This window comes from Dama dama, chromosome 15, assembly GCF_033118175.1.
Source record: "Dama dama isolate Ldn47 chromosome 15, ASM3311817v1, whole genome shotgun sequence".
NCBI classification, from domain to species: domain Eukaryota; kingdom Metazoa; phylum Chordata; class Mammalia; order Artiodactyla; family Cervidae; genus Dama; species Dama dama.
The window spans coordinates 45,861,667-45,881,780 of NC_083695.1; the positions used below are offsets into that span (position 1 = coordinate 45,861,667).

Here is a 20,114-nt window from a genome sequence, read left to right on the forward strand (position 1 = left end):
ATCTGGCTCCTACGTAGCAGCTGGCCTGCGCCCTTCGCCACACACACCCCACAGGCTCTCAGCTCACTCAAGCACCTCTCCAGCCCTTCTGCACTGACTCACTGGCCTGCATCTCTTCTGCGGTCAGTGCGTAAAGGTCAGAGGGTGGAACTGAGATTACTGGGGCCAGTTCAACGAGGAGAAACCTCAACTCAGAGAGGGGAAGTAGCTTGCTTGAGGCAGCACAGCACCCAGCTGGGGCTGGACTCTAGGCCTTTGACTCCCATCTCAGCCCTGCAGCCCCCCTCTGCCTGGGGGTGGCATGAGTGGGCAGGTGCTTGCACAGTTGCCTGTCTCTCACAGCCACATCCAGGCTGCAGAAAGGCAGGGCCTCGAGTCTGCCTGGTGAGGCATGTGGAGGAGACATGACTAAGCTGGGCTACGTGTCACATACCCTGAGCCTGACCTGAACTGGGAAACAACTTGTCGGCACAGAATGGGGCCTTGTCTTTCCCTGGAGTCTCCTGGGACCCCGTGTAACCTCCAGCCTTCTCATCTTGCCAGGTCATCTTTCCCTTCATCTTTCCCAAACTTCTACTTCTCCGAAACACTTTCTAGCATGGTACCTGGCCAAGCCCCTCTGTCTTCCCTGCGCCCTAAGTGAGCCCTTGTTTGAGCTCAGCCTCTGGTGTGCAGAGCTGTCTATAGACCCGGGGTGGACCCACCTTGGGCTACCGGCTCACAGTGGGACCTTGGGCAGGTCACTTCTCTGCTCCGAGCCTTAGTACCATCTGCAAACAAAGGCTGATAGTTTTGACATCGCTGGATGGCAGGAAGGTTACATGAAGGGATGCAGGTAAATCCTGTACCAAGGAGGCTCTAATAAATGCCACCCTAGAGCTCTGACTCAATCTCCTCTGAGGGGCCCTATGATTATCCCATTTCAGAAATGAAGACACTGAGGCTGGGACAGATGTTTCACTTGGTCTAAGCCCATGAGATTCAAACTGGAGCAGCCTGGCTCCAGAGTCTGTGCTGGTGCCCGCACCTGTTTACAGTGGAAAGAAGACACTCCTGATAACAGAGTGGATTAGAATGGCTTCTTCTTGCTGTTCTTCATACAGCCCTGAAAGGCTGCTCCCCAGTTCCTTCCTTTTACAAACAAAACTGAAGCAGATCGACAGGACAGGAGAGAAGGCCACAACTTGATATTTGAGTCAGACAAGTTCTCCACACGAGTCACGGATCCCGTTTTGTTAGAAATTCTTGTTTTTTTGAAAATCTCAGTCTTTTCAAGGGAACACTTCAGTAAACCTGGCTTCTTAACTTCAGAGGAGATCTGAGGGGCTCTGATATTTCTCCTGGGTGTTCAGCTTTGTTCCCCAGGATCACATTTTCACAGCTTGAAACTCACTTTTTCTTCTCACCTGCTTATCCTAGGAATGTGGTGGGTTAGCAGGGCCTCTGATACATTTTATTGAATGAATCATTTAGTAGCACCTGCAGATGTAACCCCATGATGACTTTTATGTGATACAGCCAAGCCTGGATCGACTGTAGCCTCCATCCTGTGTACTGGGATGTCTGTGCTGGACTTAGGTTGGTTTTGTTGATGATGAGAATGTCTGTTTGATTGAGATATAATGGCTTTCAGAGTCTGGGGGAAATCCAAGTAGAAAAAGGACTTATTAGAAGAGAGGTCTGGGCTATAGAGAGATTTGGCTGCCATCAGCATATAGGTTCATTCATTCATTTGTTCATGTATATAGTAATATTTTATTGAGCTTCTACTTCATGCCAACCCCTGATGAAGGCTGGAGAAGGAAATGGCAACCCACTCCAGTATTCTTGCCTGGAGAATCCCAGGGACAGAGGAGCTTGGTGGGCTGCTGTCTATGGTGTCGCACAGAGTCGGACACGACTGAAGCGACTTAGCAGCAGTAGCAGCTGATGAAGGTGCAATGGTCTTCTTTCACAAAGCTAACATTTAGTGGATATGTGGCTCTTGAGGGTAATTAATGGCAGGGCAACAGCTGGGATTTCCCTACAGGGAACTTTTGAAATGAGAACATGTGGCATCTATCTGACACCAGAAGACCACCACAAGGAGCCTGTTAAGGACACTGAATAGCAGACAGACAAAAACACATCTAACAAAATACATAGTGAGATACAACAGAGATACACAGTGATTCACAATTTTTAGAGGTTATACTCCATTTATGCCTATTATATTTATGCCTATATATAACATGCTTATATTCCTCATGTTGTGCAACCTATCCTTACAGCTTGCTGCTGCTGCTAAGTTGCTTCAGTCATGTCCAACTCCTTGTGACCCCATGGACTGTAGCCCATCAGGCTCCTCTGTCCATGGGATTCTCCAGGCAAGAGTACTGGAGTGGGTTGCCATGCCCTCCTCCAGGGGATCTTCCCGACCCAGGGATCGAACCCATGTTTCTTATGTCTCCTGCATTGGCAGGTGGGTTCTTTCCACTAGCTCTGCCAGGGAAGCCCCGTCCTTATAGCTTATTTTATACCTAATAGTTTATACTTCTTTTTCTCCTACCACAATATTGTCTTCCTTTCTTCCTCTCCTTCCTGGTAACCACTAGTTTTTTCTCTGTATCTGTGAGTCTATTTCTTTTTGTTGTTGTTGTTACATTCACTAGTTCGTTTTATTTTTTAGAGTCTATGTATAAGTGATACCATACAGGATTTGTCTTTCTCTGTATGACTTTCTTCACTTAGTGTAATGCCTTCCAAGCTCATCCATGTTGATGTAAATGCCAAATGTTCATTCTTTTTTTATGGCTCAGTAATATTCTTTATCACATCTTCTTTATCCATGGATCTGTTGACAGATACTTAGGTTGCTCCCGTATCTTGGCAATTGTAAATGATACTGTTATGAACATTGGGTTGCATATATCTTTTCAAATTATTGTTTTGTTTTTTGATACATACCCAGCAGTGGACTTTCTGGGTTATCAGGTAGTTCTACTTTCAGTGTTTTGGGAAACCACCATACTGTTTTCCAAAGTGGCTACACCAATTTACTTTTCTAACAGCCTACAAGGGTTTGCTTTTCTATAAACCTTGTCAATATTTGTTATTTGTGTTCATTTTGATGATAGCCATTCTGACAAGTGTGAGGTGACAGTTTATTGTGGATTTGATTTGCATTTCCATAACGATTAGTGATGGTGAGCCTCTTCTCATGTGCCTGTTGGATGCCATTTAATCAGCCTTTAAACTAAATCAGAAAGAATTAAAAAAAAACAGTAACTAAGGAAGTGTCAAATCTGGCACATGCTTGGTAGGAAGACTGTACATTGATGAGGTGTTTTGGGAAAAGCTGTTTGGAAATACGTGTCAAGAGCCTAAAAATTTTACCTATCCTTAAATCCAGCTATTTCCTTTTTGGAATGTACCACAAACTGTTATTTAGTCATGAATAGATGGAAAGGCTTAGACATCAGTATTATTGTAACAATGTTGTTTACAGCAGTGAATAATTAGAAATGACTTACATGCCTACATTTAGGGGGTTAGTTAAATAAAGGATCAACATGGTTCTACAGGCACTACACACCATTAAAAATGAAGATGTAGGGGATTTTTAACAACACAGGAAGTAGTAATGATACTTTTTTGTGACATAAGAAAGTCATGAACTAATTTATGAGGAAATGGATTGAGAGAAGATATTAGCAATTTTTTAAAGGCAACACGGGATCTGTTTTTAGAATATACTCTCTCAAAACAACAAGAAAAAGATAGGCAAAGACAAATAAGCAAAGATTTTGAGTGGTCATTTTTCAGAAGAGGAAATCCAAAGACTATGAGTCATATAAAGAGATGCTCAGATTCATTGGTGAGAGAGATGCAAATTAAAATGAAGGATCACTTTACTTCAATCTGATGGGCAAATATTAGAAAGCAGGGTGATGTCAAGCAGGGGTGTGGAGGAGATGGCAGAGGACCCTTTGGAGGTGGGGGAGTGTGGCTCGGTGCCAGCTTTCTGAAGGCATCTTAGCTGACTGTACTTGGTTGAATCAAGAGACATACCTTATTGACTCAGCCTTCCTGCCTAGGTGTTTGTACCCAGAGACAGTCACATGCAGCCCCGTGAGGGAAGCCTGGTGGGAATGTCCAGGACAGGATGGAGAGCAGTACAGGAAACCTCAGGCAATCTGACCATCCACTGTGGAGTGAACAAATCAAACAGGCACATGATGCCCAGTGTGTAACATGGAGCAACAGTTAGGGGAAACGCGGTTGACAAATACAGAGCCACATGCTTGGGTCTGAAGTCATAATGTTGAGTGAGAAAGTAAGTTGAAAAAAGATGCAAAAAGCCATTTGGGGAAATAAAATGCCTTCAGAAATCATGCCATGTTTTATAAGGACCCATGCTATCAAGCAGGTGGGCTGGGTGGGATGGGGTAGACGGGAATGGGGGATGAAGAGTCTAGGGAAAAGTGAATAAACAGTCAACACCTAGTCAGGAAGGAGACGGTGCTGAGATGGTGTGAGGCAACTGCCCCCTGCCCCTGAGGTGCTGAGTGCTTGCTTACTCAGTCCTGTCCATCTCTTTGCGACCCCATGTACCAGGTTCCTCTGTCCATGGGATTGCCCAGGTAAGATTACTGGAGTGGGTTGCCATTTCCTCCTCCAGGGGTCTTCCTGGCCCAGTGATTGAACCCTCATCTCCTGTGTCTCCCGCATTGCCAGGCGGGTTCTGTACCACTTAGCCACCTGGGAAGTTCGGCAACTGAGGGTCAAGCCCCAAATGGAAATAAATAAACTCCAGTGAAGTCCCAGCCAACCAACCAGTGAAAGCAAAAGTACAAATAAAAAGTTTGTCCCAATGATATTATTAAACAATATATTTGTAAGAAAAGCTTGAATATCAATGTTCAGCTTTCTAGATGTAGGCCTGCTTGATATTCTTCCTGATATTTTTTTCCTTCCCAATTTTTGATGCTGAATGTACATGACTTTTGTATAAGAAAATGACTTCTGCAAATGAAGTCTGAGAGTAATAAGTATGTTTGATAGAAGAAGAGCAGGGGCTCAAGGAGTTTTGTACCTAAAGGGTGAGAACATTTCAAAGAAGGATGGCTCATCTGGCCATGTGATCTTTAGTTAGTGGGAATTCTCGCCTACAAGGATTCTGTGTTTGGGCTAAGAATAAAGCATGATGTACCTCCTCAGCTTCTTAGCCCAGAGCAAAACATTGTGGACCCACCTCTGTGTCTATCTGTCTGGTTGCCATCCCTTGATTGGTGGCTGTCAGTCGCTGGCTGGATTCCAGGGTGGGCACCTACGTGGTGACATGGTGACATCATGGTTGGGGAGGGCTTCTTGCAGGGCACCTTGACACTCTGGTCTCTGCTCAGAGTTTCCAACACTCCTGACAAACAAAAACAAACAAACGTTTATTGTGCTGTGAGCCTGTCCTGCCTCAGCTACAGAGTATGGCAATTGAAAAGTCACAGACACAAATAACGGTACTTTCTCAAGGCTACCTATCTGGCAAATAAGCCTTTGGCTAGTTTTATGGGCTTCCCAGGTGGCCCTAGTGGTAAAGAATCTGCCTGCTAATGCAGGAGGCACAAGAGACATGGGTTCAGTTCCCTGGTTGGGAAGATCCCTTGGAGGAGGGCATGGGAACCCATGCCAGTACCCTTGCCTGGAGAGTCCCATGGACAAAAGAGCCTGGCGGGCCACAGGCCATGTGTGTGCAAAGAGTCAGACACGACTGAGCGACTGAGCATGCACACATGGCCTATATTCCTGTCCTCAGGCCTACTGCCCCCAGCTTCCCAGCTGGTAAATGTCGGTTTTGTGTGTACTAACACAGAAGTTCTTTTAAGTTAACTTGGGGACTTCAAGAGTCATTTTGAGGGTAAAGTTCTCTAAAAACATTGAGTGTGAAGCTAATAATGCTGAGAATGAAGAACTTGCATCCTTTTAGTCTCACATGATGGAGTTAAAATAGAAGATATGGAATTACATGCCTCTACAAATATTGAGAGACATTTACATGTTTCTTCTATTTACTCAGCATTTTTAAAGAGGAATAATGTCAGATAATAAATAAAACCAGATTTGGTATTAAAGGTTTACATTTCAGCTGGACGTCTCATTGCCTGGGTGACTTTTGGATCATCAGTTTCCCTACTTAAATAAAGAAAATAAGAGTACCCATGTCTCTTGTGAGGGAGTCTGTGTAAAGAGCCCAGGATGGTGCCTGGCAAATGTTAGATTGTCAGTATGAGTCACATCTAAGTTGGAATCTCTTTCTTCAGAAGTGTTCCTTATTTTAGTCAGTTTCAGATTCTTAGAGGAACCATCTGCTATAGGAACTGGACTAAATGAGGATGATATTTCGTTCCACAATCAGCTTCATCAGAAAGTGTTGTGATGGGACTGTTCAGTTTTCTTGTTTGTTCTGAATTCAGATCTGCTTTGCTGAGGCATGGAGGCAAAAGATTTCTCAGAGGCTGAAGACAGAGCTGAGGATCCAGGTTCTAAAAATAAAGGCCAGCCTGATGCTGCACAACCTGATTTCCCACCAGGAGGGCAGACCCCTGGCCCCACTGCCCTCTGGGAGATGCTAGAAAGGAAATTTCTGGAATACCAGCAGTTGGCTCCCAGAAGCCCGGCTGAGCAACAGAAGAGCCTGTTGAATCTTCTCCCACTGTTCCTAAAGGTTGGTATTCTCATTTTTGAAACTGTAAAAAGATGATACAGCACTCTGGGGACCTTTCTGGGATGATTGGAAGCTGGAGTCGGCGGTGGTTTTAATATCATCATGTGTGGTCTCTGACTGGTTCCTTAGAGGAGAGTGTTGTGCTATTTAATAAAGATAGCAGTAAGGCTTATCTCCAGGGTGAGGATAGACTTGGAAAGGATGGACAGTTGGCTCTTGAGTATTATTGTCTCTTTAGTTAAAAAAGGACATTGTTCAACAGTGATATTGTTCAATACCTGCTTAGGAGCCAGAGGAGAAACCTGCTCCTTTGGAAGCTAGGAAAGGAATCTGTGTCCTGACATGTGAGTGGCAGGGTGGCTGGTAACTCCAATACCAGGGCCTGGGAGAGTCAGAACATAAGTTGTGTCGGTAACGCAAACTGAGATATAATCAGTGGGGAGCAGCAGAGCAGTATTCCCTTCCTTGGTTGTAGACACACAGGAGAAGTCCACTGGGCTGGCACTCTGGCTGGTGACAGCTGGGAACAGTTTGGGTACAAGGAATTTCCTTTAGTGTCTTGGAATAAAGTTCCTGCCAGTGAGGTCTGCCTTGGAGTTGAGTATGTTAAAATCTAATTGTAGAGTTAGAAAAGCATCTTTTTTATGAAGACTTAGTTTTTGCTTGACCACTGATTTGGGGATATTATTGCAAAATCCATGTACTTAACATTCAAAGTATGGAGAATATGAGATATTTTCATATTTGAAAATAAACTTGGATATCCAGGTGTAGGTTTTGGCAGATTTTTTATTGGGAAATCCCTTTGCTAATATGTTTCATCTAACCTATTAACCAGAAATACTTAATGATTTCCAAAGATGACTCAGAATTTTCTTGGGATCATGTTTACAGGATGTACTGAATACTTAGGCATGCCTTTCTGTAAAAAGTTGCCAAGTAACTTATTGTTTATGAATTCATAATTTTCTCCATGTTTTAGACTGGTATTCTCCATAAATCCCATTTCACAGATTGGATAACTGGTGCATAGGGAACATACTGGAAAAGAGCAACTAGATACAGAGAGGCCACTTAGGTTTCTCATTCCCAGCACTTCCTGCTCTGATGACCCCAACTTCTGGGAGGCAGTCTTACCCAGTTCTCAGATCAATTTTGCCTTATAAAAGGAAACATGTGAGAATCGCTGCCTCTTACCCACCAAGTCACTGGGAAAGTATATGGATTCAGCCATAGCACTGTATCTTTCCCACCCCTCTGAGCAGCCCTAGCTCTGATGAAAGGACTCTGCACCTGAGAGCCAGGGCTTGATACCTCTTTGCCTCTCTCCAGATTGTTGATTTGAGAATTCATTCTTTTGTTGTACAAATATTTGGGCTTCCCTAGTAGCCCAGATGGTAAAGAATCTGCCTGCAATGCAGGAGATCCAAGTTTGATCCCTGAGTTGGGAAGACCCCCTGGAGAAGGGAATGGCTATTCACTCCAGTATTCTTACTTGGAGAATTCCATGGACAGAGGAGCTCTTTATTGAGCTCCTATAGCCTCTTTTGGGCCTGGTGCTATGAAAGTAAGGAAGACCAATAGAGGTTTTACCTGTAACTGTCCAGAGCAGAGGATACTGAGTAGGACCTAAAATGTGTTTGTTTGATTTCTAGAGATTAAAAATTAATTCAGTTCAGTCGCTCAGTCATGTCCAGCTCTTTGTGACCCCATAGACTGCAACACACCAGGCTTTTCTGTCCATCACCACCTCCCAGAGCTTGCTCAAACTTATTTCCATCAAGTCAGTGATGCCATCCAACCATCTCATCCTCTATTGTTCCCATCTCCTCCTGCCTTCAATCTTTCCCAGCATCAGGGTCTTTTCCAATGAGTCAGTTCTTCACTTCAGGTGGCCAAAGTATTGCAGTTTCAGCTTCAGCTTCAGTCCTCCCAGTGAATATTCAGGACTGATTTCCTTTAGGATTGACTGGTTTAATCTCCTTGCAGTCCAAGGGACTCTCAAAATTGAATTCATTCAAAAATGAATTGGTGCCATTGCTTCAAAGTGGAAAGTTTTCATGTGAGACTCAGATTTCACATTCCTCTTGAAAATATTTGTAGCTGCAATAGTGATAATTGGATGGAGATGGTTAGGGGCACTTCTTTAAACAGAAGATGGTATTGGTCTCTTAGTTTACCCTAGTTCCTCACTCCCTAATACACCCAATCCACATCACTGATTTATGTTATCTGACCCTATATACACATTGACCTCATGAATAGCAAGTGGTTCCTATTATAACCTAACATCCATATTGGTTCATATTACCCAAACCCTTTCCTAATCACAGGAAGAACGATGGCCCTATTGTTGAATACATGGGATTTCGAGTCAAACAGTAGGGCTCCAGTCCCAGCTCCATTACTTATTAGCTGAGCATCCTTGAGCAAGCTACTAAATTTTACTGAGCCTCAGTTTCCTCATCTGTAAAGTGGAATCAATACCACTTTGCTAGGATACTGTGAGGGTTAGATCAGATGAGGATTGTAAAGTCCACAGCACATGGAAAGTAGACATGGTGCCCATTTCCTTTCCACCAGTCTCCTGGAAACTGACTGCACATGTGCAGTTTGAAATCCCATTAGTTACTATGATCCCCGAAAATGCTGACAATATCTGCTATGTTTCGGATCTCTGGAGCCCATCTCTGAGGCAGACTATCACCAGCTTTCTTTTTTTTTTTTATCGTTTTCTTAAAATCTATATTCTTTTAAGGCCCATACGTTTACAACCTGTTGTTCCTATTAAGTTTTGACCAATAAAACCCTGCCAGAACTATAGCTCTCAAGCTTCTTAATTAAGAATTGGTAGCAGAAAGGAACATGGGGAAGGTAGGAAGTTGTTTTTTTTTTTGGAGGGGGAGGGGTTTTAGTGCAGATAAAATCTGAGCTATAGTTGAAGCCTGGGGATGGCCATTGGATTACAATGTAAGAAGTCAAGCTTGTACAAAGTCTCTTCTGAATTGTATATCCATAAAACAGAGTTCTTTAAGTTTGTTTGCAAAGAACCCTCTTAGGAGTATCAGGACTTAAAAAGCCATCTCCTATGGCATGTGGCCAGTCAAGGCTTTCCTATATCTCCTTGAGTTCAGAAAGACCGCCACCCCTTGCACTTGTGTTGTTTAGGGAGTTGACTCCAGGATGTTGCAGACAAGGAGGTGTTTTTATTGCATCACGCAGGAAGCAGCACAGAGCCAATGAATTCCCAGGGTGCAGAGTGGTGCTGGCAGTAAGGATTCAATGGACCATTGTTCTTTCCCTGCCAAGAGCCTTGGGCTTTGGTCTTTCTGAAACCTTCCTATCATAAGCTCTTAGAGCAAGAGAAGGCTTTCCTCTCACAAGTATGGGCAGGTCCTGTTGGCCTCCAGTTGACTTTGCTTTAGGGAAAAGGGAACCGCTTGCATTCTCTCATTGCATATAGATATTGGGTAATAATAGATGGAGAAACTATAGTTACAGGTGTAGTTATTGTAGATTGTCCCTAGAATATGTACTTTGAGAGAAAGCAGGCAGCTAAATGATAGGGATTCCTTGGCAATTAGTATAAAATTCCTCCCTGTCTGGGACAGACAGTCTCAGGGGTGGGATGACCTGGGGAAAAAGGCAACTCTGTGCATTTGGTAGATTAGGGATACTGCTAATAGGTTCACACTGCTCCCTTCAAGAGGTGACATCTGTGTCTCCTCCCCTGGAACCTGGATGGGTTCGTGATGGTTTGACTAATTGACTAGGGCAAAAATGACATTTCCAGGCTCAGGTCTCAAGAGATTTGTAGCTTCTCCCTGTCACTTGGAATACTTGCTCTTAGAACCCTGAGGCCATGTTGTGAGGAAGCACAGGCAGCCCTGAGTAAAAGCCCATGTGGAGAGAACCTAAGCTCCTGACATTGCAGCTGCACTGCTGCTGACAGCCAGAACCATTTGCCAGCCATGTGAGCGTGCCATCTTGGATCTCTTAGCCCTTGTTCACCGCCCCAGCTGAGTGAAGCAGAGAAAAGCTGTTCCTTCTGAGCTCTGCCCGAATTGCAGGTCCATGAGAAAAATAAATGATTGCTGTTATTTTAAGGCACTCAATTTGGGCTTGTTTGTTATACAGCAATAGATAATCAGAACAGTGGGTAACACAAGCAGGAATCCATTTATTTCCTAGTGCTGGGGGATTGGAATTAAAACCAAGTCAGTTGTATTTGTGTGTGTGTGTGTGTGTGTGTGTGTGCATGTACACAGGTGTGCATAGGTACTCTTAGGCTAACTGCCCGGCCAGTGGTACAGAGTTTATACTGTTGGATGTAGTCAATTATTCTTATATAAACCCAGCATGGACTCAACTGACTATGGAAGAGAGAGAAGTGACATTAAATATAATAACAAGGATGACCAAGAGTTATTTCCAAGTGTGGTATCCAGAGGGGATGGTGAGGATAAATACTCCTTCTTGTTCATCTCTGGCTCTAATCCACTTCAGAATGGGGCCTGCAACATGGTTTATTCCCTTCTCAGGGGAACAATATTTTTGTTATGTTAAACTTTTGATGCATCAGTTTTTTCTGCTTACAAAGGAGAGAATTAGTTAGCAGGGGAAACTCATGTAAAGTATCTGAAATGTTTTGAGTTTACTTAAAGGCCAAGTCATCAAACTCTGCAGCAATGAAGAAATAGCGATACTGCAGTCACACTTGAAAACTAACCAGGTTCTCTGTCTTTCAAAGCCAAAGTTTTCTCTCATTTCCTCTAGAGCTTCTGTCATTCCTTATGCTCTGGAGACCAGAGCATCATTTTCTTTTTCTTTCTTCCATGTGAGGGGACAGCCATAAGACATAAGACATGATGGTACAGCTTAGAGAATGTAAGTAAATAAAATTTTTTAAAAATATTGAGCAATATTCTCCCAGCATGCAAATCCCAATTTGGGGAAAAAATTAGTTCCTTTTGAAAGCTGCCTTAACTCTTCGGGGTCTCCATGGTACCATTCAGTAAATGATTGCCTCTGTGCATCAAATAGCACCCCAGTGGCCTGAAAGAGTTCATGGGGCCTCCAGAAGTAGCCATCACACCCAGGAAGGAGTGTGAGCGTTGGGAGAATCTGGCTGAGTGTACAATTACTGTTCAGCTCACAGTGGCCCAATTTGCTTTATTGTAGAGTGCCTCCTGGAGTCCCACTGCTCAAAGACAATCTCAGTGCCTCTGAGTCAACTGCCTGCAAATCAGCCTTTCGGGGGTTTGCCAGCCCTGGGAGGAGGCACAGGCATTTGTTAGGAAGATATCATAGAGTTCTCAGTCCTGGGGAAGGAAATAATGTTACCACTGAAATTCCCAGCCAGAAGGACTGACTTTTTTCTCCAGAGATTAACTTTTCCAGGTGATAGCTGGTTTCCAGGTGGTAGCCATACATTTCTTAGACATGCACATGCTACTTCAGTGTGTGTGAGATGATTCAACTTTTTACTCTGCGGCTTAACTGGTTATCTCAGGTTACTGTGTGGTTCTGCCTCAGTTTCTGTAAAGTAGGAATAATAACTATACCAATCCCAAAGGTATGTTATGTGGATTAGTGAAAACAATGTATGTCAGTGCTTGGCATAGTATTTGGCACAAAACCAGCAACACATTTGGCCATTATTCTGCATAATGTGGGTCCCATCATCATATGTTCACTTATTAAATATTTGTTGGAGGTCTACTATGTAAAATAGTGCTTAAAATTCACCTAGTTGTTTTTGTAGTTTTAGCAAAATTCTGATGTACGGTTTTTTTATTTACTTTATTTTATTTACAAAGGAAAGGTGTGACTATGTTCATTTATAGGGCTAATATTTTTTTAACTATTTCAGATACAAAGTTATGTTCAAATCAAAATAAATAGCCAGGTACTCACAACCCATATGGGCTTCCCAGGTGGTGCTAGTGGTAAAGAACCTGCTTGTCAAGGCAGGAGAGGTAAGGTGCAGGTTTGATCCCTGGGTCAGGAAAATCCCCTGAAGGCAGGCATGGCAACCCACTTCAGTATTCTTGTCTGGAGAATACCATGGACAGAGGAGCCTGGAAGGCTATAGTCCACAGGGTCGCAAAGAGTCAGACATGACTGAGCAACTTAGCATGCACACATACACCACCCATATAAAAGAAATAAAGCATTTCAGATAAACTAAAGCCACCTGTGTATAAATTCAAGAACTTATTCCCCTTCCGCTCACTCCCAATGGTAACTCCCAACCTGCTGAATTAACATGCCCTGTGTGAAATGATATCCAAAGAGACAGCAAGTTGTAAAAGTATTTTATGGTATCATTCTAAGATACCTATAAAACTGTATGGGGAACACATGTAAATCCATAGCTGATTCATGTCAATGTATGGCAAAAACCACTACAATATTGTAAAGTAATTAGCCTCCAACTAATAAAAATAAATTTAAAAAAAGGAAAAAAACTGTATGTAAATTATACAATAATATGGATGTATTTTTATAACCATAAGTAATACTATCATGCAACTTATGTATAGTCTCACAAGTTTTTGTAGCTCAAACTTTAATATACTTTCACAATTTGCTTTTTCCACAACATTCTGTTTCTGGGATTTATCTGTATTGATTCAGCTCTATTTTTTTTTCTTTTTCAGTTCTATGTGATATACTTATATAAATTTGTCACAAATCATTCATTATCCTATTGATGAATGTTAAATTTTTCCCAATCAAAAATAACATTGCATAAATATTTCTTATCCATGTCACCTTGGGCACACAGGCCAGCTTGTTTAGGGATATACTTAGAGACTTCTCCCTAGCACTGGAATTGCTGGGAGGTTGGACATGTGTGCCCCCTTAGCTTTATTTAATTGTGTTAGATGCTTCTTCAAAGAGGTTCTTTCAAGTAACTCTCCAGCATAGGGTATGCGGGTTCCATGGTTCCTCACTTTCCCTACATTTGGTATTGTCAGATTTTTCATTTCTGCTAACCAGAAAAGTAGAAAATATCTTCTTGCAGTTATAGTTCTCATTTCCCTGATTATTAGTAATTTTCTATTTATCTTTCGATAAGTTTCCTGTTGCTTCATTTGCCTGTTTATTAAAAATCAGTCTTTTTTAAAATTGATTTATAGAGGTCTAAATACCAGCCTTTTGTCAGTTACATGCATTGCAAATATTTTCTCCCAATCTGTAGTCTGCATCCTCATTTTGTATATAGTGTCTTTTCATATCAAGAAGAGTTTTAAAGGTTTTTACTTTTAAACAAACATAGTATCTATTGCAAGGAAACATACTGAGAATGATTTCCCTTTGGAAATTTTATGTCTTTCTCACCCTTTCTAGAAGGAGGATCTCAGCTTAAAAAAATTGGTCATGCCTTTGGAAAGGAATATAATTTAATATGGCTGGTGAGCGGGAGCAGTGAACAACAATCTAGCAAAGTTGCATTTCAGAGTGGTCACTAACTGCCAGGAATGGGCACAACAGCTTATCTCCCTGGTGGGAACCTGGGGTGAGGAATTGCCAGGAACTCAAGTTCGGGGCCAAGGATAGTCACTCTGTTCTGTACTCAGCCTGTGACAACATGGGAGAACAGAGGGAAAGGACTCACATGAAAAGCAGACGTAGGAACAGGATTACTGTGGAAACTGTGGGAAATTCTGGAAAGAGCCTGGCATCCCAAGCAGAATTGTAAGACTTCTATTAAATAGCATTTTTAACAATAATCAGGCAAAGTCTGAGGAAAAAGAAGACCAGATGGGATAGAGATGAAAGGGACAGATAAGAGAGGATTTTAAGGAAATTAAAATAAATGGGAGACTAAAAACAATGACAGCAACAACTTGGACTGGGAAAGGATTTCCTAAGCTTGGAACTAAATCCAGAAAGCAAAGGAATGGACTGAGAAATTTCATTTCATAGGAATTTCAGATTTCTGTACAGTTTACCAAGCAATACCACATTTAAAGATGAAATGACAGATTCAGAAAAATTGAGATAATGTTATAGACCAAAGGTTAATGATTTTTGTACATAAAAAGATTTTTTAAATAAATAAGAAAATAATGAAAATCCCAATAGAATAATAGGCTAAGAGTAAGAACAGACAATTCAAAAGGCATTAAAAGTGTTTGTCCACTCTAGTTACCCAAAGATTGCGACTGAAATGAGATATTTTTTCTTCTGTAAGTTTTCTTATTTAAGATGAAAAAGCACCACAGTGCTCTATGTTGATATGGGTGGAAAGAAATCAGCCCTTTTCTAGAGAGCCGTTGGAGGCTAATCTGTTAAACTTTTTCTGGAGAGTGAGTTCGTAGTTATTAATAGTTATAGGTACCGATTCACTAAAAAAAGGGGGAGAAAAAACACTCTTTTAATTGGATGGTATCACTGACCCAATGGACATGAGTTTGAACAAGTTCCAGGATATAGTGAACGACAGGGGAGCCTGGTGTGTTGTGGTCTGTGGGGTTGCACAAAAAGAGTCGGACACAACTGAGAGACTGAACAACAGCAACAATTGAAAATCCCACTTTTTTAAACCTACAATTCCATCTTTTAGAATTTATCTGAAAGAAATACTTGCACTACTAAACTAAAATATCTGCATGAGGTTTGACAAGAGTGTAAGAGGAGAATCAGTGAGACCCAGCAGTTGATGGTGAGGAAGGGGAGGGAGGAGGGACCTAGAGAATTACTCTTGGAATTTCCTACTAGAGCAGGTGAGTGCTTGGTAGGGTCATTCACTGAGACAAGATACACTGGGTTTTGGGGGAAGGCAATGGATTCAGTGAAGTATGTTCGGGGTTTCAGGAGCACGAGTTCAGGGGAGATGTCCAGAGTCAAAGCTGGATGTGTTTGGAGCTCAGCAGTAAGTTGAAGACTTCATAAGCACTAGTGTAGGGAGACAGTGGGAGTTGGAGGGTAGGTGATTCACTGGCTTTCCAGTGAACCTGGGAAAGTGGCTGAGGCTGGCGGGGAGGTGATTCTGGTGCCTAGCTTTGTAGCTTTGACATCACTGAGTGAATCCTGCATGTTGCACTTCAGGCCTGGGAACACTCCGTGGGGATCATCTGCTTTCCCAGTCTTCAACGCCTGGCTGAAGATGTTTCCAACCAGTTTGCCCAAGAAATACAGAAGGCACTTGTGGGAAAGCCTGCAGGTAAGAGAAGAGCTGTCCTGGAGAACTTCATGGAGAGCAAAACAGCTCTTTGGGCTCCTCCCAGGCCTCTGGCTAAGCCCCTCCCTGCTTTCTAGGGGAGTTAAAGTAGAGCCTTTGAAAATGCACAGCAGGCCAGGTTCTGACACTGAGGACCCTGAAGAACAAAGGAAAAGGCTAGAAGAGGGAAGAGAAGGAGGACTTGGGAAATTCTGCTGCTCTTGGGAGGAACACACAGACACACACACTCACATCATTGACCCTACCCTATATATGTGTGTGTGATATATATACACACATACACACACAGACACCACTCCTTTCCCCCCGCCCCCACCAACGCATACACACACACGAAACCAAAGTCAAGCAAATTTCCTGCTATAGGTCCTGGCTCACATCCTTTTCTTCACGGAGTTGGACCCCCAGAGCCTGGGCTATAAGGCTGATAGCAGAAGGAGATTCCAGGGGGAAGGAATAGCTTGAGCATGGTGTAGATGGAGGAATCCCTGTGACAAAAGGGGCTGTGTGACATAGAAAGTGGGGAGAAGACACTGGATTGTGGCAGGTCCACTTGCTGAGGAGCTTGTTCTTATTGTTTAGCAATAGGGAGCCACTGATGGTTGTTGAACAGGGATGGTGGCATAATAAGAGCTATCCTCCAAGGAGATTAATGTTGACAGAGTATGAAATGTTTGGTACAGATACAGGCATCACTGTTGGGCGTGCAAGAGGTGGAAGTTCCGTAAGGATGCTAAGGCATACCTTAGGGAGAGAGGGGCCCAAGGGGAGGGAAGCTGGGTGACCTGGCCACTGCACCGCCTTGCTGGTGACACTTTCTCTCCTCCCCACACTGTTGCCAGAGCAAGCACGGGTAGCAGCTGGGAAGCTGCTGCGATGGAAGGGAGATGTGGACGTGGATCAGGATGGTTACCTACTCCTGAAGTCGGTGTACGTGCTCACGGGGACAGATTCCGTAAGTTCCGGGCCCCACTGGCCCCGCCTCCCTGCCTGGGCACTTCTCACCAATGTCCCAGCACAGGGCAGTGGAATTTCTCAAGGGTGTTTTCCTTCCACGAAACTGATTTATTGCTTTTCCTCCTCTACACCCCCTTGGATAAAGAACATGGACTTCAGAGTCTGAAATCCTGCCTATTCACATCCTGCCTTTCCACCTTATGTGCCACTTTGAACAAATTATTTGATTTCTTTGCATCATTGTTGTGCTGTTAATTTTAAAATTAGAGATAATAATGCTTCCGTTCTAGGGTTAGTGTGAGGATCAATGATGGGTGATGTGTGTAGACTATATTTCCTGTGTGTCAGGGTGGGGCTGGGGGCATGCCATGCATTGTACAATTAATCCTCCCAAGACCCTAGGAATCTGAGTACAGTGATGCGGCACTGGCGACAACAGTCAGGTCTGCCTGTGATGTGCAGCCTCTCTGACTCCATGCTTTGAGCCCCTGCTCTTTACCACCTCCTGCTGAACTCAGATTAAAGGAGCCAGGCCTGTGGGCACCTGCCCTGTGCCACACCAGAGATGAAAACAACTACTCTTCCTTCTTACCACCCAGGCCCCATCCTGGCTGTATTCATCCCACCATGAAGTGGGGACCTTGAGTGATCTGCTGATGACTGATGGCCTCTCAGGCAGAAGCAGCCCCCAGAAGCTGTGGCCATCAGCATAAATGACCCAAAGTCCTGTGCAGGGCAGGTCCAGAGGCGCCTCTGTCTAGCGAGAGTGCCCGTCTGTGAGTGTCCTGGTGCCCAGACTAGGAACAGCAGGGAACCAGGCTGGGGCGGTGGCTGCCCTCTGTCTAATGGTGAACACAGGCATCTGACGGGCATTTGGAGATAGTACCAGGAAGGGGGAGAGGAGCACGGCAAATAGTTGCTCACCAGCGGGGGGACCACCCACCTGACATTTCCTCTCTGTGAGCTGCCTGGACCACCATCAGGGACAGTGACCTGGAGCACAGTGCCAGGGCTCTTCACTCCCTGAGGAAGGACTATTTTCTGCGTGAGCAGTAAAAATTAACCTAAAGCCTTGTTTTCTGCTGGGAGGAGCCTGCCTGCAAAGCAGTGAGAGAGGAAGCAGTTGGCTTTCTGGGGCGATGGTGCAGTTCAGAGGACAGGGAGAGACACCTTGAGCGCGGCCACGCAGGGACACATGTCCAATGCAGGGGACAGACATTACCTGCAGTGAAAATTTCTAGGCACCAGCAGCCTGGTGCTGGCCCAGACTGTACAGTCTTCCTTTCTCTTTTCTAATGTACCCACCGTTGTCTGTCAGATTAGTCAGTCGGGTGGGATATTGCATACTTTATATTAACCACACACGTGTTCTCTCATGAGCATGTACGTGTGCACACACACATGCAGAGGTCACCGTGCAGTAACAGCGGTGGAGCTGCAGGCAGAGCCTGTGGAGAAAGGCCCCGTGAAGCTTCACACTCAGGCTGACCCCTCTATTCTGACTCCTTGTCTCCTCTCTGTCCGGCAGCCCTGGGGCTGTTGAGGTGTGTGGCTCACCTATATAGGTGCTCACCTAGAGGGCTGTTTGGGTCAAGATGAGGTCTTGGATCTGAGCAAAGGGATGGTAAGGGCCCTGATCACATCCTTGATTCAGATGCTTGAACTTGTTCTCAGCCACCGCTTCCTGACTGAGTTCCCAGTTCCCTCATCAGGAGGAAACCTGTCAAAATCAGCAGTGTGATTGCCAGGAATGCCCTTGATTTCTGCTCTGCAGCAGCCCTCCCCCTATCCTTCCTATCATCTCTCCATCATGTAAAAGATATGTCTACCTAGCACACAATACACACTTTATGTAAACTTAATCGTCACAGCTGCCCCACTGGCCCTAAAGTTGTCTCCATTCTTAATTGAGAATGTGTTGCCGAGAAAGAGGAAGTGGCTTCCCCAAGTTCGTGGCTGAAAAAGCGGAGTTGGATGACCTCTCTGGTCTGGGTCTGGAGCCGTGTTCTGCAGCCCTGGGTCATGTCTGAACTTCCCTTGCAGGAGACGCTGGGCAGAGTTGCTGAATCTGGGCTCCCAGCCCTGCTCCTCCAGTGCCTTTACCTGTTCTTTGTTTTTCCTCTGGAAAAGGATGAGCTTTTGGAGAGTGATGTTCAAGTTCAGAGGATGTTTGTGCAGGTGAGTAGGGGGAGGGCTGGACTTCGTGGGCCAAGACCAAGCTTCTTCTTGGTCCTCCAACCTGCTTCTCCAACCTCCTCTGGTCTCTCTCTATCCCTAGCTCTGAGCCTCCTCTATTCTCCTGGAGGGCCCAGCTCACCCCTTCGCCCCTAGGCTCTGCAAATGCTGTGGAATCCCACGCATTTGGAAGAAAGAGTTTCTCTCCACCTCCTTGTACCTCTGTACTGCCCTTGTTCTCTTCCAGAACAGTGTGCTTCTCTTCCTCCTCCGCTTGGCTGCACCAACTTCTTGTCCTCCAGTCTGTGCTCTAGGGTCCTGCCTGCCCTCCTGGGCACCTGGAACCTCCTGTCTCTGGCCCCTGTACCTCTGAGAATAAACTCACTAAGCCCCCCTTATGTAACTCTATAAGTGCTTGCTATGTACCAGCCTTGTGCCATAACCTTACACCCATCACCTCCCTGAGTCCTCTCTTTCATCACAGGATGTGCGTGGTATTGTCATCTTCATTCAGTGTAATCTAAAGTATGGTGAGTAAACACGAGTCCAGAGTCCAAGTGTGGCTCAGTGGTAAAGAATCCACCTGCCAAGCAGGAGACATGGGTTCAGCCCTGGGTCGGGAAGATCCCCTGGAGAAGGAAATGGAAGTTTACTCCAGTGTTCTTGCCTGGGAAATCCTATGGACAGAGGAGCCTGGCAGGCTATGGTCCGTGGGGTCACAAAACAGTGGGACATAACTTAGCAACTCAACAACAATAAGGGTCATAGAGGAGGTGAGTGGGGGCAGGGATTGGAACCCTGGGAATCTGGCTTCTGAGTCTGCATTTAACCACTCTGTGGGGTCACCTCCATCTCTCCTCTCAGACACCATTTCAGGCCACTATCACACATGGTGTGCTCATGTCATTACCCATCTTTCCTATCTTCTCTAACTGGCAGAGACTTTTCACATAACTTCTCACCTCTCTCCCCTACCCCTTTACCGACAAGTTCTGCTTTCTCAACTTCTGGCATGCTGTGTTCTCCAGAAAACTCCTGTTGCCTCTCTAGTGGAGGCGGGGTGCTGTCTGTCTTACTTCTCTTTGTGCC

At 44.4% G+C, this 20,114-nt stretch overlaps 1 protein-coding gene across 5 annotated transcripts in view; it reads left to right on the forward strand.

Annotated features, from left to right (window-relative positions):
- WDFY4 (WDFY family member 4) overlaps window positions 1-20,114 on the forward strand; it is a 255,678-nt gene that overhangs the window by 13,818 nt on the left and 221,746 nt on the right. For all 5 annotated transcript variants that reach the window (XM_061161999.1, XM_061162000.1, XM_061161997.1 and 2 more), the window contains exons 2-5: window positions 6,450-6,700; window positions 15,761-15,875; window positions 16,736-16,848; window positions 18,894-19,028. In XM_061161999.1, coding sequence (XP_061017982.1) covers window positions 6,467-6,700; window positions 15,761-15,875; window positions 16,736-16,848; window positions 18,894-19,028 — 597 coding nt within the window. In that variant the 5' untranslated portion in view covers window positions 6,450-6,466. The remainder of the gene's footprint in view (window positions 1-6,449; window positions 6,701-15,760; window positions 15,876-16,735; window positions 16,849-18,893; window positions 19,029-20,114) is intronic.